The sequence below is a fragment of the Notolepis coatsorum genome (genome assembly GCF_963971535.1).
Source record: "Notolepis coatsorum genome assembly, contig: SUPER_10_unloc_2, whole genome shotgun sequence".
Lineage (NCBI taxonomy): Eukaryota > Metazoa > Chordata > Actinopteri > Aulopiformes > Paralepididae > Notolepis > Notolepis coatsorum.
Genome location: NW_028174871.1, coordinates 1182149 through 1197072, shown reverse-complemented (window position 1 = coordinate 1197072; position 14924 = coordinate 1182149). Strand labels below are relative to the sequence as shown.

Genomic DNA, 14924 nt, shown 5'->3' with positions numbered 1-14924 from the left:
TGGTGCAAGCCCATTTAAAATTTTGTAGGTGAGGAGTAGCACTTTAAAGTCAGAACGGGCTTGGATAGGAAGCCAGTGTAGGGCGGACAAAACTGGTGTGATGTGATCAAATTTTCTAGTTCTAGTTAGTATCCGTGCAGCCGCATTTTGCACGAGTTGAAGATTTTTGATGCTTGAATTAGGTAGGCCTGAAAAAAGTGCTTCTCTCTCTCTCTCTCTCTCTCTCTCTCTCTCTCTCTCTCTCTCTCTCTCTCTCTCTCTCTCTCTCTCTCTCTCTCTCTCTCTCTCTCTGTATGTCTCTCTGTTTCTCATCTCTGTTGGTGTGTCTTCTCTCTCTCTCACACTGTCTCTCTCTCACACTGTCTCTCTCTCATCTCTGTTGGTGTGTCTTCTCTCTCTCTCTCTCTCACACTGTCTCTCTCTCTCTCATCTCTGTTGTCTCTCTCTCTCTCAGTGGAGACCATCTTGGGTCTGACTGGAGCCACCATGGGGAGTCTGATCTGCTTCATCTGCCCCGCCCTCATCTACAGGAAGATCCAGAAGAACGGACTTGTCGCACAGGTGACTCACTCACTCACTCACTCACTCACTTACATTTACATTTAGTAATTTAGCTGACGCTTTTATCCAAAGCGACTTACAAGTTCTGTACGACAAGCCATCAGGAAGGGCACAACTCTATCAGCTGAGCAACAATGTTCATCAAAGTGTTGAGTGCTACAGTGTAGGTTAGTTTATTAGGACAAGTGCATGACAGTACGGTTAGTTAGGGTTAGATTTTTTTTTTTATATTTTTTTTTTTTTTTTAATTCAGATAATGGTTGAAGAAGTGCGTCTTTAGTCGACGGCGAAAGATTGGACGTGATTCGGCTGTCCTAACTGGGGTGGGTAGTTCATTCCACCATTGTGGGGCAAGGACTGAGAATAGGCGACTTCTCTTTGATGACCCTCCCGGAGCTTGGATAGGAGTAGGTCTGAGGCGGCCAGAAGATGCAGAGCGTAGGGGTCTTGAGGGTGTGTAGTTAGAGACCATTGACCGGAGGTAGGCGGGAGCGGTTCCCTTTGCCGCACGGTATGCTAGGTCGAGGGCCTTGAAGCGGATTCGTGCAGCAATGGGGAGCCAGTGCAGGTCCCTAAGAAGTGGGGTGACATGGGCCGACTTCGGTAGGTTTGAGATCAGGCGGGCCGCTGCGTTCTGAATGAGTTGAAGAGGCTTAGTGGCAGTGGCCGGGAGGCCAGCGAGCAGTGCATTGCAGTAGTCGAGGCGGGAGATGACTGTTGATTGGACGAGGAGTTGGGTGGCTTCTTTTGTCAGGAAGGGGCGGATCCTTCTGACGTTGCTCAGGAGGAATCGGCAGGTTCTGGTCGTCGCTGCGATGTGAGCAGAGAAGTTCAACTGGTCGTCGAGGACAACACCAAGGTTCTTGGCGGTCGGGGACGCGGTCACAGCTGCATTCTCGACTGTGATTGAAAGGTCGGTTAGGGGGGAGGATTTGGCCGGCAGGTGGAGCAATTCTGTTTTGCTTAGGTTCAGTTTGAGGTGGTTGGACGTCATCCAGGCGGAGATGTCGGACAGACAGGCCGAGATCCGCTCAGAGACGTGGATATCTGAGGGAGGGAAGGAGAGGAAGAGTTGAGTATCGTCGGCATAACAATGGTAGGAGAAGCCATGAGACGTGATAATGTTACCCAGTGATTTAGTGTAGAGGGAGAAGAGAAGGGGTCCTAAAACCGAGCCCTGGGGGACACCCGTCCGCAGGGGGCGGGTGGCCGACAGGGTCCCTCTCCATGACACTTGGTAGGAGCGGTCATTGAGGTATGATGACAGCCATGTCAGCGCAGAGCCAGCCACTCCCATTCCTGCGAGGGCCGCGAGGAGGATCTGGTGGTTGACTGTGTCGAAGGCTGCAGATAGATCTAGGAGAATCAGGACAGAGGAGAGGCCTTTCGCTTTTGCTAAGTGAAGTGCCTCTGTGACCTCACTCACTCACTCACTCACTCACTCACTCACTCACTCACTCACTCACTCACTCACTCACTCATTGACACTAGGGCTGACAATATCAACACATTCTTTTTTCCCCCTCCGATTCATTTGAAAACCTTAACACAATGTGCGCCATAATCAAGTTAACTCGTTATTGGCCGCCATGCGCTGAGCGCCAGAGACGAGTTAACTCGTTTTTGGGATCGTTATTTCGTTTATTCGCTATATCTATTCATAATTCATAGCTGCAGCCTCTGGTATCCCCTTCAGAGCCTGTCTGAGCTGGCAGACGGTCAACACCGCCCTCTACTGCCAGGCGGAGCTATTGCATCTCATTCAAAATGGGCTGGTGTGTTTTTAGGAGGTGATCTGAGCCGGGCGGGCGGGGTTTAAATATTCAGACGAGCCACTTCTATACAACGATGGCATTGAACAGTAACTCCGCCCGCCCGCCCATTATTGTGAAACGGTCGGTAGTGTGGTGCGTACCTCCACAGGCATTATTTGGAATTGCGATCAGATATTTGGATTATCTCTTTTGCATTACATCAGATACAAGGTAAGAACATCATATATGAATTTGATCGTTGAGCTGACATTTATTTCTACCCCGATCACAGCTATCTGTGTGGAACGTGTATGGCTGTTTACTGTTGGGTAGGAGGAGGGGGGGGGGGGGGGGGGGCGAGCGCCCCGCTACGACGGTCATTTCATGTATGGATGAGGAGACATAATAGTGATAATCTAGCGTTGATTTCAGGATGATTAGATAATCAGCCGAAAAATTACAACGTGATGACTGGATTACAGTAAAATGCCGCTTTCTTTCCGATTACTGAAAAACACCCAAACCATACTGTATTCAAAACTGTATAAAACGGAAATACTCTGTACTCTGATTTTCTCCCCGTCCCAATTTAGTCGTTGTGCCAATTCCCCCCCTCCCCTACCTAGTTGTTGTTTGCATGTTCTCCCACGAGTCGGTACAAGGGTGTCCTGATGTCGAACGCACGCTTCCTCCGAGACATGCGCCGTCAAGCCAGTGACACTCTTTTCACTTGGCAGCGAGGACTCTCATTGGTGAAGTGTAACGCGTGGGAGGGCACGCTATCTCCACCAAGTCCTGCCCCGCTGAGCAAGCGCCGAGACCTGACCTGTACCCGAATCTGGCTGTCCACAACGCCAGATTCCCACCCGCCAGCTTTCCCACCCCCTAATACTGCCAATTGTATTAGTATGAACGGCCAGCCAAGCTGGTAGCAACGCCGAGAGCTGGGCTCGAACCCAGCGTCTCCTGCGTTGGTGATGAGCGCAATCTCCGCTACGCCACCCGACCGCTATAATGTCTCGGGCATATTGACTAGAAGCAACTCACTGAGACTCGACGGCATTATTAGACCCATAGATATAATATAAGATATATTTTAAGCACTCGCAAATGTCACAGTCTAAAACTATATCCATTGAATAAAGACCTGGCGATGAATGGGGTATCAGCGCCCCCCTGGTGCTGGCGGTCAATGTGTTAACGCTTGGAAAGAAAACACGATTAACTTCATTACCCTTTTTGACCCCAGACGCCTCCCGTAGCTTTGACATCCAGCCGCAGTGGAAAGGTTTGTTCACTGTTGCCGTGCAGACGACGGGGCAGAATAACGAGTGACCAGATGTCCCCTGACGCTCTTATTTCCATTAAAGAAAGTTTCCCAACTGACCTTTTGGATTAAACCAAGTTGTGTAAACAATGGCCGCGATGGACACTCTTTCCCGCTCTTTTTGTGCTCGGTAGTTATGCTCTGTAGTTATGGTCGGTAGTTATGCTCTGTAGTTATGCTCTGTAGTTGTGCTCGGTAGTTATGGTCGGTAGTTATGGTCGGTAGTTATGGTCGATAGTTATGGTCGGTAGTTATGGTCGATAGTTATGGTCGGTAGTTATGGTCGGTAGTTATGGTCAATAGTTATGGTCGATAGTTATGGTCGGTAGTTATGGTCGGTAGTTATGGTCGGTAGTTATGGTCGATAGTTATGGTCGGTAGTTATGGTCGGTAGTTATGGTCGATAGTTATGGTCGGTAGTTATGGTCGGTAGTTATGGTCGATAGTTATGGTCGGTAGTTATGGTCGGTAGTTATGGTCGGTAGTTATGGTCGGTAGTTATGCTCTGTAGTTATGCTCGGTAGTTATGGTCGGTAGTTATGGTCGGTAGTTATGGTCGATAGTTATGGTCGGTAGTTATGGTCGGTAGTTATGGTCGGTAGTTATGGTCGATAGTTATGGTCGGTAGTTATGGTCTGTAGTTATGGTCGATAGTTATGGTCGATAGTTATGGTCGGTAGTTATGGTCGATAGTTATGGTCGGTAGTTATGGTCGGTAGTTATGGTCGGTAGTTATGGTCGATAGTTATGCTCTGTAGTTGTGCTCTGTAGTTATGCTCTGTAGTTGTGCTCTGTAGTTGTGCTCGGTAGTTATGGTCGGTAGTTATGGTCGGTAGTTATGGTCGGTAGTTATGCTCTGTAGTTATGCTCTGTAGTTATGCTCTGTAGTTATGCTCTGTAGTTATGCTCTGTAGTTATGCTCTGTAGTTATGCTCTGTAGTTATGCTCTGTAGTTATGCTCTGTAGTTATGGTCTGTAGTTATGCTCTGTAGTTGTGCTCTGTAGTTATGCTCTGTAGTTATGGTCTGTAGTTATGCTCTGTAGTTATGCTCTGTAGTTATGGTCGGTAGTTATGCTCTGTAGTTGTGCTCTGTAGTTGTGCTCTGTAGTTGTGCTCTGTAGTTATGCTCTGTAGTTATGCTCTGTAGTTATGGTCTGTAGTTATGCTCTGTAGTTATGCTCTGTAGTTATGGTCGGTAGTTATGCTCTGTAGTTATGCTCTGTAGTTATGGTCTGTAGTTATGCTCTGTAGTTATGCTCTGTAGTTATGGTCGGTAGTTATGCTCTGTAGTTGTGCTCTGTAGTTATGCTCTGTAGTTATGCTCTGTAGTTGTGCTCTGTAGTTATGCTCTGTAGTTGTGCTCTGTAGTTATGCTCTGTAGTTATGCTCTGTAGTTATGCTCTGTAGTTATGCTCTGTAGTTATGCTCTGTAGTTATGGTCGGTAGTTATGCTCTGTAGTTATGGTCGGTAGTTATGCTCTGTAGTTATGGTCGGTAGTTATGCTCTGTAGTTATGGTCGGTAGTTATGCTCTGTAGTTATGGTCGGTAGTTATGCTCTGTAGTTATGCTCTGTAGTTATGCTCTGTAGTTATGGTCGGTAGTTATGCTCTGTAGTTATGGTCGGTAGTTATGCTCTGTAGTTATGCTCGGTAGTTATGCTCGGTAGCAGTAATGTTAACCGTCCGAAAGAGCCGTCTGCCAGTGAAGATATTGTCACATCGGAGAACAAATATATTCACAGACGTTATTGAAGACTCCTGTGACTGATAACTACTTACATTTAAAAAAAAAATCCATTTAGTCATATAGCTAAACTCTTTCATCCAAAGCGACTTACAGATTGTGAACAAGTCGGCAAGAGCGTTACAACTCTGGGAGCTGAGGGTCCGTGGCGTTGTTCGTCAAATAAGATAAGATAAGATAAGATATTCCTTTATTGATCCCCTTGGGGAAATTCAGGCATCATAGCAGCATGGGGGGAGGGGGGGGGGGTACAGGTAGTAAAAACAACACAGGCAGTGTAAACAAATAGGTCAATATAATTTACTATCTAACTAGCTGAAAAAAATATTCACAGTGTCACATAAGGTGCAGTATGCATAAGGTAGTGTTATAATTTACTATCTACTGAGTATGCATTATTCACAGTATCACGGTATCTACTGAAATATACATTTTTCACAGTATCACAGTGTCCACATAAGGTGCAGTAAGCCTAAGGTAGTGTAGGTTGTCCTCCTTGGGTTCCTATAAGTCCCAGCAGGTCAATGTCTGGTAGCAGTCGCTGCCCCCTGTTGTGGAGCCTGGAGGCTGCTAGTCGCTGCCCCCTGTTGTGGAGCCTGGAGGCTGCTAGTCGCTGCCCCCTGTTGTGGAGCCTGGAGGCTGCTAGTCGCTGCCCCCTGTTGTGGAGCCTGGAGGCCGCTAGTCGCTGCCCCCTGTTGTGGAGCCTGGAGGCTGCTAGTCGCTGCCCCCTGTTGTGGAGCCTGGAGGCTGCTAGTCGCTGCCCACTGTTGTGGAGCCTGGAGGCCGCTAGTCGCTGCCCCCTGTTGTGGAGCCTGGAGGCTGCTAGTCGCTGCCCCCTGTTGTGGAGCCTGGAGGCTGCTAGTCGCTGCCCACTGTTGTGGAGCCTGGAGGCTGCTAGTCGCTGCCCACTGTTGTGGAGCCTGGAGGCTGCTAGTCGCTGCCCCCTGTTGTGGAGCCTGGAGGCTGCTAGTTGCTGCCCCCTGTTGTGGAGCCTGATGGCCGCTAGTCGCTGCCCCCTGTTGTGGAGCCTGGAGGCCGCTAGTCGCTGCCCCCTGTTGTGGAGCCTGGAGGCTGCTAGTTGCTGCCCCCTGTTGTGGAGCCTGATGGCCGCTAGTCGCTGCCCCCTGTTGTGGAGCCTGGAGGCTGCTAGTCGCTGCCCCCTGTTGTGGAGCCTGGAGGCCGCTAGTCGCTGCCCCCTGTTGTGGAGCCTGGAGGCTGCTAGTCGCTGCCCCCTGTTGTGGAGCCTGGAGGCCGCTAGTCGCTGCCCACTGTTGTGGGGCCTGGAGGCTGCTAGTCGCTGCCCCCTGTTGTGGAGCCTGGAGGCTGCTAGTCGCTGCCCACTGTTGTGGAGCCTGATGGCTGCTAGTCGCTGCCCCCTGTTGTGGAGCCTGATGGCTGCTAGTCGCTGCCCCCTGTTGTGGAGCCTGATGGCCGCTGGTATGAAGGACTGTCCGAGGCGGTTAGTTGAGTGTCGGGGGGGTATGAGTCTGTGGCTCAACGAGTTTCTCATCTTGTCTAGCTCGTCGTAGAGGAGGGGGGAGGGCTTGAGGGTCACACTCTTGAGTGCACAGTAGTATAGACATATCCGCACGATGGGTAGTAGTATAAGAGTAGTAGCATAGTAGTAGGGTACATAATAGGGCTGTCCCCGACTAAGGATTTGGATGGTCGACTATGATGGGCCAACATTTGCCGTTAGTCGACTATTGGTCGACTACTAATAATATATTTTTTTAAGTATAATATAATAAAAACATTTTATTTAAAAAAAATGTATTCCATTTGGGCTGTGGGGGGTGCTTAATGTCTGAAGGAGTCGACTGAAGGCTTCCTGTTCTCTGCAAAAGCATGCAATTGGTCCACTGATGGATACATGTTGATATTTGTCTAGTCTAGTGTGTTCATTAGAGGTGAAATCCTCTTTCAGTGCCTCTGTGCCTGTTTTCTTAGGCAGTTAGCCTCTGGTATGCGTGCCATTAGCATTAGCCACGCTAATAATAAAAAAAAAAAAAGAGGTTGGCAGTCGACTACGGCTCCTTTCAACCGATTAATGGACTAATAGGGGTCAGCCCTAGTACATATACATACAGAGATGCCCGGATATTAACCTGTTCAACTGTGCTCCTCTCTCCTCTTATCTTCTCTCTCCTCTCATCTCCTCTCTCCTCCTCCTCCTCCAGCTGGTGCTGTGTGTGGGTCTGGGCATCCTGTTGGTCAGCACCTTCACCACCCTGTCCATCTCCGCCAGTGGCCCCGCCCCCGTTATCCAAGCCCCGCCTCCGCCGGCCCCCCACCACAGCGACATCCTCCAGCCGCTGCCGGACCTCCCCGAGCTCCACGGTGAGAGACCCCCCCCCCCCCCCCCCCCTCCTCTCCTCCGCTCCGCGTCACGACCCAGCGGCTCGCCCATAATTCATCTGCTTCACGCGGCGCTGCAGACGATATTGGTTTACTAACAAGGTGTCCGATCGTTGAGCTCGCGGAGGAAGAGAGGCGGGAGCCGGAGAAGGGGACAGTGATGTGTCCTATATACGTGTTTTATGGGGCCGCTGGCGAGAAAGGCTTCTTTACTGTTAATTGTATTTAAAAAAATATATATTATACATTTATTTTTTCCGTTTTTTGTTGAGAGACGAGAGAAACTGGTCTCTTATCTTTTCTGAGAAGAAAAGACACGGAGGAAGTGACTGAGTGAGTGAGTGACAGACAGGAGGAAGTGACTGAGTGAGTGACAGACAGACAGGAGGAAGTGACTGAGTGAGTGACAGACAGACAGGAGGAAGTGACTGAGTGAGTGACAGACAGACAGGAGGAAGTGACTGAGTGAGTGACAGACAGACAGGAGGAAGTGACTGAGTGAGTGACAGACAGACAGGAGGAAGTGACTGAGTGAGTGAGTGACAGACAGGAGGAAGTGACTGAGTGAGTGAGTGACAGACAGGAGGAAGTGACTGAGTGAGTGACAGACAGACAGGAGGAAGTGACTGAGTGAGTGACAGACAGACAGGAGGAAGTGACTGAGTGAGTGACAGACAGACAGGAGGAAGTGACTGAGTGAGTGACAGACAGACAGGAGGAAGTGACTGAGTGAGTGAGTGACAGACAGGAGGAAGTGACTGAGTGAGTGAGTGACAGACAGGAGGAAGTGACTGAGTGAGTGACAGACAGACAGGAGGAAGTGACTGAGTGAGTGACAGACAGACAGGAGGAAGTGACTGAGTGAGTGAGTGACAGACAGGAGGAAGTGACTGAGTGAGTGAGTGACAGACAGGAGGAAGTGACTGAGTGAGTGACAGACAGACAGGAGGAAGTGACTGAGTGAGTGAGTGACAGACAGGAGGAAGTGACTGAGTGAGTGAGTGACAGACAGGAGGAAGTGACTGAGTGAGTGACAGACAGACAGGAGGAAGTGACTGAGTGAGTGACAGACAGACAGGAGGAAGTGACTGAGTGAGTGACAGACAGACAGGAGGAAGTGACTGAGTGAGTGACAGACAGACAGGAGGAAGTGACTGAGTGAGTGACAGACAGACAGGAGGAAGTGACTGAGTGAGTGAGTGACAGACAGGAGGAAGTGACTGAGTGAGTGAGTGACAGACAGGAGGAAGTGACTGAGTGAGTGACAGACAGACAGGAGGAAGTGACTGAGTGAGTGACAGACAGACAGGAGGAAGTGACTGAGTGAGTGAGTGACAGACAGGAGGAAGTGACTGAGTGAGTGAGTGACAGACAGGAGGAAGTGACTGAGTGAGTGACAGACAGACAGGAGGAAGTGACTGAGTGAGTGAGTGACAGACAGGAGGAAGTGACTGAGTGAGTGAGTGACAGACAGGAGGAAGTGACTGAGTGAGTGAGTGACAGACAGGAGGAAGTGACTGAGTGAGTGAGTGACAGACAGGAGGAAGTGACTGAGTGAGTGAGTGACAGACAGGAGGAAGTGACTGAGTGAGTGAGTGACAGACAGGAGGAAGTGACTGAGTGAGTGAGTGACAGACAGGAGGAAGTGACTGAGTGAGTGAGTGACAGACAGGAGGAAGTGACTGAGTGAGTGAGTGACAGACAGGAGGAGAGTGGTGCTGAGTGAGTGAGTGACAGACAGACAGACAGACAGACAGACAGACAGACAGACAGACAGACAGACAGACAGACAGACAGACAGACAGACAGACAGACAGACAGACAGACAGACAGACGGGAGGAGGAGAGTAGCGCTGAGTGAGTGAGTGACAGACAGACAGACAGACAGACAGGCAGAGTGATGAGGAGGAGGAGAGCGAAACTGATGCCCTTCAAACTCCAGCGATTTCTCATTTTCCACCTACAGTCTACCCCTCCTCCTCCTCCTCCTCCTCCTCCTCACACCCTCCCTCCCTTCCTCTCCACCTCTTTTCTCTTCTCCACCCCACACACACACACGCACACACGCACACACACACATGCACACACACACACACACACACACACACACACACACACACACACACACACACACACACACACACACACGCACACACTGTCTCTGCTGTCTGTCTCCCCCTCTCCTCATTTCTCCTGTGGCAGCTATAAAATGCCTGCTAGCTCTTACTGTGAAAGCAGCAGCGGGAGGAGGAGGAGGAGGAGGAGGAGGAGGAGGAGATGGTTTGGGGGCTTTGGAGGGTTCAGGGGTGCAGGAGACAAATGGAGATGAGAAGCAGGAGAGGAAACCGGAGGGCTGCTTGGTGGCGTTCTGGGTGTTGAAAGAAGAGAGAGAGAGAAAGAGAGAGAGAGAGAGAGAGAGAGAGAGAGAGAGAGAGAGAGAGACACACAGGGAGGCGGGGATCATAAAAATTAGAAAGGGCTTCATACTCCAGACCGAGGATGGTTCCACTCTGCCTCATCTAACACTCCCCCTTACTTTACACACCTACACACACACACACACACACAGACACACGCACACACACACACACGCACACACACACACACACGCACATACGCACACACGCACTCACACACACCCTTGCATCTTGTTTTCGGCTCTGTTCCTTGACACCAGAAAATCCCCTCTTTCATTCATTCTATCCATTTCCTCATACGACCTCGTCCTCTCTTCCTCTCTTCCTCTGCGCTCCGACTGAAGCCTACGCTGGCCCCCCCACCTCCACACCTGTTTCCTGTTTATTAGTTTGATTTTGGGGGGGAGTAAAGCGGATACATCTCTCTCTCTCTCTCTCCCTCCCTCCCTCTCTCCCTCCCTCTGTCTCTCATTTTCTATCACGCTGTATCATACTGTATCTATTGTGTCAAGCGTGCTGCCCCTTCTCAAAGTGTTTGCTGCCCTCTGGTGGATGTATGTAATCACACGCTCTCTGAAGAATAACCCAGCCGCCTGCATGAATGGTTCTTAACCCTTTCACTGCCACACGACAGCCGGTTAACCCTTTCACTGTGACACAATACAGAAGGTTAGCCCTTTTTACTATCACACAACCGACGGCGATGCTCCTCCATCATTAGCATCATCCGCGGAGCTAATGATGGAGCATCGCCGTCGGTTGTGTGACAGTAAAGGGTTAACCTTCTGTCGTGTGGCAGTGAAAGGGTTAATGTAGAGCGAGTGTTTGTCGTCCCTCGGGGTCGGTTTGATTCGCGAGGCAGCAGTCAAGCGTATGAAGGGAAGAAAATACCGACAGGCAGTAAGAGTGGAAGTAGAAATACACAATATTCATCGTCAACATCGAGACCTGACTGAAACAAGTGCATTAGATTTACAATCCGTGTCCACCACATAGGAATTATTATTATCATATAATCTTCAATAACCACAATAGCAGCACCGCACCAGTAAACTGAATAAATGGGATGAACAGAGGCACCTGCCTTGGAATTGTGGCGGAACCGGACTCTACAATTATGTCGTAGAGACGGATCTTCATGATCAATATCCCGCAGCGTGGGCTACTACCCGAGTAGAGCTCCGGACTCACGATCGGAAGATCACCGGTTCGAGCCCCGGTCAAGGCTGCTGTCTGAAAGTGGTGGTGGTGTTGTTGTTGTTGTCCAGCAGGGGGCACTCTGTCCTCTGGACTTGGCAGTAACAATGCCCCTGTTACGGTGCCGTCCTTCGGATGAGACGCTAAACCGAGGTCCTGAATGAATCTCGGTCATAAAGAGTAGGGGGTTCCCCGATGTTCCTGGCCAAATTCCTAATCAGGTCTCTGACATCAAGGCCACCTAATCATCCCTCTCCCCTTAATTGGCTGATATCAATCCCTGTCTCCTGAGTCGTTCAGCCATTGTGTAGTCACAGTGTAATGTGTGCCTGGTGCCAGTGTGTGTGGCAGCCATTGAGCCTGCGTAGCCCAAGGGTGAGTTCTACCAGTGGTGGTGAAGGAGGCAATTTCCATCCTACATTGTGGGGAGCGCTTTGAGTGTCTAGAAAAGCTCTATATAAATGTAATGAATTATTATTTGTATTATTAATATAGGTATAATAGTGAAAACGCATCGCTTGGGCTAAGAGGAGTGCTCTCTTCATGGCTACTGGGAGAACACTGTCAGGGAGACGAGGGGACAATGAGTTTAACCCGTTCACTGCCACACCACGACAGCAGGTTAACCCTTTCACTGCCACACGACAGCAGGTTGACCCTTTCACTGCCACACGACGGCAGGTTAACCCTTTCACTGCCACACGACAGCAGGTTAACCCTTTACTATCACACGGTAACCGTCGGCAGTGTGATAGTAAAGGGTTAACCTTCTGTAGTGTGGCAGTGAAAGGGTTAAGAATAGAGAGGGGTGGGGGCCGTAGCCCCTGGCCTCCCACCTCACCTAGGTGTGAGTTAAGCTATTGTTTGGGGGGCAACCAAAAGGGATTCCTCTACACAGAATATTACAATTATACTTAAGTTTCTAAATCATCGCAGGTTTGTTTTACGGATGTTTTACGTTATATTCAAAGTGCGTTCGAATCCATATTCCTGTGCGTTTTAGAATCGATTTTAAGGTTTTACTGTTTGCTTTTAAATGTCTGAACGGCTTGGCACCGGGGTACCTCTTGGACCTGCTGGAACCCTATGTTCCCCCCAAGGTCCCTCAGGTCCTCTGACCAGCTCCTCTTGGCCGTTCCAAACTCCAGGCTGAAGCTTATAGGGGGGACCGTGCTTTTGCAGTGGCAGCCCCAAAGCTCTGGAATGAGCTGCCACTGCATGTTAGGCAGGCCCCCACTCTGCATGTTAGACAGGCCCCCACTCTGCATGTTAGACAGGCCCCCACTCTGCATGTTAGACAGGCCCCCACTCTGCATGTTAGACAGGCCCCCACTCTGCATGTTAGACAGGCCCCCACTCTGCATGTTAGACAGGCCCCCACTCTGCATGTTAGACAGGCCCCCACTCTGCATGTTAGACAGGCCCCCACTCTGCATGTTAGGCAGGCCCCCACTCTGCATGTTAGGCAGGCCCCCACTCTGCATGTTAGACAGGCCCCCACTCTGCATGTTAGACAGGCCCCCACTCTGCATGTTAGGCAGGCCCCCACTCTGCATGTTAGACAGGCCCCCACTCTGCATGTTAGACAGGCCCCCACTCTGCATGTTAGACAGGCCCCCACTCTGCATGTTAGGCAGGCCCCCACTCTGCATGTTAGACAGGCCCCCACTCTGCATGTTAGACAGGCCCCCACTCTGCATGTTAGACAGGCCCCCACTCTGCATGTTAGGCAGGCCCCCACTCTGCATGTTAGGCAGGCCCCCACTCTGCAGGTTAGGCAGGCCCCCACTCTGCATGTTAGGCAGGCCCCCACTCTGCATGTTAGACAGGCCCCCACTCTGCAGGTTAGGCAGGCCCCCACTCTGCATGTTAGGCAGGCCCCCACTCTGCAGGTTAGACAGGCCCCCACTCTGCAGGTTAGGCAGGCCCCCACTCTGCATGTTAGGCAGGCCCCCACTCTGCAGGTTAGGCAGGCCCCCACTCTGCATGTTAGGCAGGCCCCCACTCTGCATGTTAGACAGGCCCCCACTCTGCATGTTAGGCAGGCCCCCACTCTGCATGTTAGGCAGGCCCCCACTCTGCATGTTAGACAGGCCCCCACTCTGCATGTTAGGCAGGCCCCCACTCTGCATGTTAGACAGGCCCCCACTCTGCATGTTAGGCCCCCACTCTGCATGTTAGGCAGGCCCCCACTCTGCATGTTAGACAGGCCCCCACTCTGCATGTCAGACAGGCCCCCACTCTGCATGTCAGACAGGCCCCCACTCTGCATGTTAGACAGGCCCCCACTCTGCATGTTAGGCAGGCCCCCACTCTGCAGGTTAGGCAGGCCCCCACTCTGCATGTTAGACAGGCCCCCACTCTGCATGTTAGGCAGGCCCCCACTCTGCAGGTTAGACAGGCCCCCACTCTGCAGGTTAGGCAGGCCCCCACTCTGCATGTTAGGCAGGCCCCCACTCTGCAGGTTAGGCAGGCCCCCACTCTGCATGTTAGACAGGCCCCCACTCTGCATGTTAGGCAGGCCCCCACTCTGCATGTTAGACAGGCCCCCACTCTGCAGGGGTTCAAATCACGCCTCAAGACACACCTATTTGCTCTGGCTTTCGGTTTTTAAACAGTTTTGAGAGACCTGCCTTTTTATGTGACACATTGTACTGTTTTTTATTGTGTGCTTTTATTCAAAAACAATTTTTTTTATGTTCTATGTTTTATCTTATGTTGTGGACTTGTACAGCACTTTGGTCAACTTTGTTGTTTTTAAATGTGCTTTATAAATAAAGTGGAGTGGATTGGATATACAGTAACCGTGAGCATGGTTTTGTGTGTCTCTCTGTGTGTAGAAATACCTGTGGTGAAGAAGCCAGTGGAGGTGGCGGAGAGAGTCAAGCCCCCCATAGAGGTGGTCCAGCCCGCGGAGAGGGGCCGAGCCGAGCCCCCCCAGATCAAGGGGCCGGTGGAGCTGCCCGAGAGGACCAAGGAAGAGGAGGTTCAGCTGGATCGCCCCGACGCTGGTATGGAACCTTGGAACTAGGGATGTTCGATATTGGCTTTTTTACCGATACCGATATACCAATATTGTCCAACTCTTAATTTCCGATACCGATATCAACCGATACCGATATATGCAGGGTCCCCGTCCCCCCCAAAACTGAATAATTTCAGGTAACATTACATATCTCTTGTTGTGGAATTAACACAACATTATGCATACTTTTGACAATAAATAAAATCTGAATTAGTTCTTACTTGCTTGCCTGGGTAAATAAAGGTTAAATAAATGTAAAAAAATAAAATCGTGCCATTCCTTGCCTGGATCAATAATCAATCTGAAATCAATGCTAGATTATCGATATTATGTTTCATCATGCATACATGAAAGGGTGGGGGGGGGGGGTTTCTATGCTTCGACCGTCACCAACGGAACACGTTACACAGTACATTACAGACGCACGCTCCGATCGCGGGGAAGGAATTATCGGATCAACGCAAGATTGATAACATATAGCCCTTACCTTGTCTATGATGTACTGCAAAAAGAACAATCCAATAATCTGATCGCCATTCC

At 50.4% G+C, this 14924-nt stretch overlaps 1 protein-coding gene across 1 annotated transcript in view; it reads left to right on the top strand.

Annotated features, from left to right (window-relative positions):
• Positions 1–14924, top strand: part of slc38a10 (solute carrier family 38 member 10) — a gene marked incomplete at its 5' end in the record, with an annotated part of 68190 nt that overhangs the window by 27948 nt on the left and 25318 nt on the right. Inside the window, 3 exon segments of the mRNA XM_084338417.1 lie at positions 455–561; positions 7568–7727; positions 14200–14370. Of these exon segments, the coding sequence (XP_084194543.1) occupies positions 455–561; positions 7568–7727; positions 14200–14370 (438 nt within the window).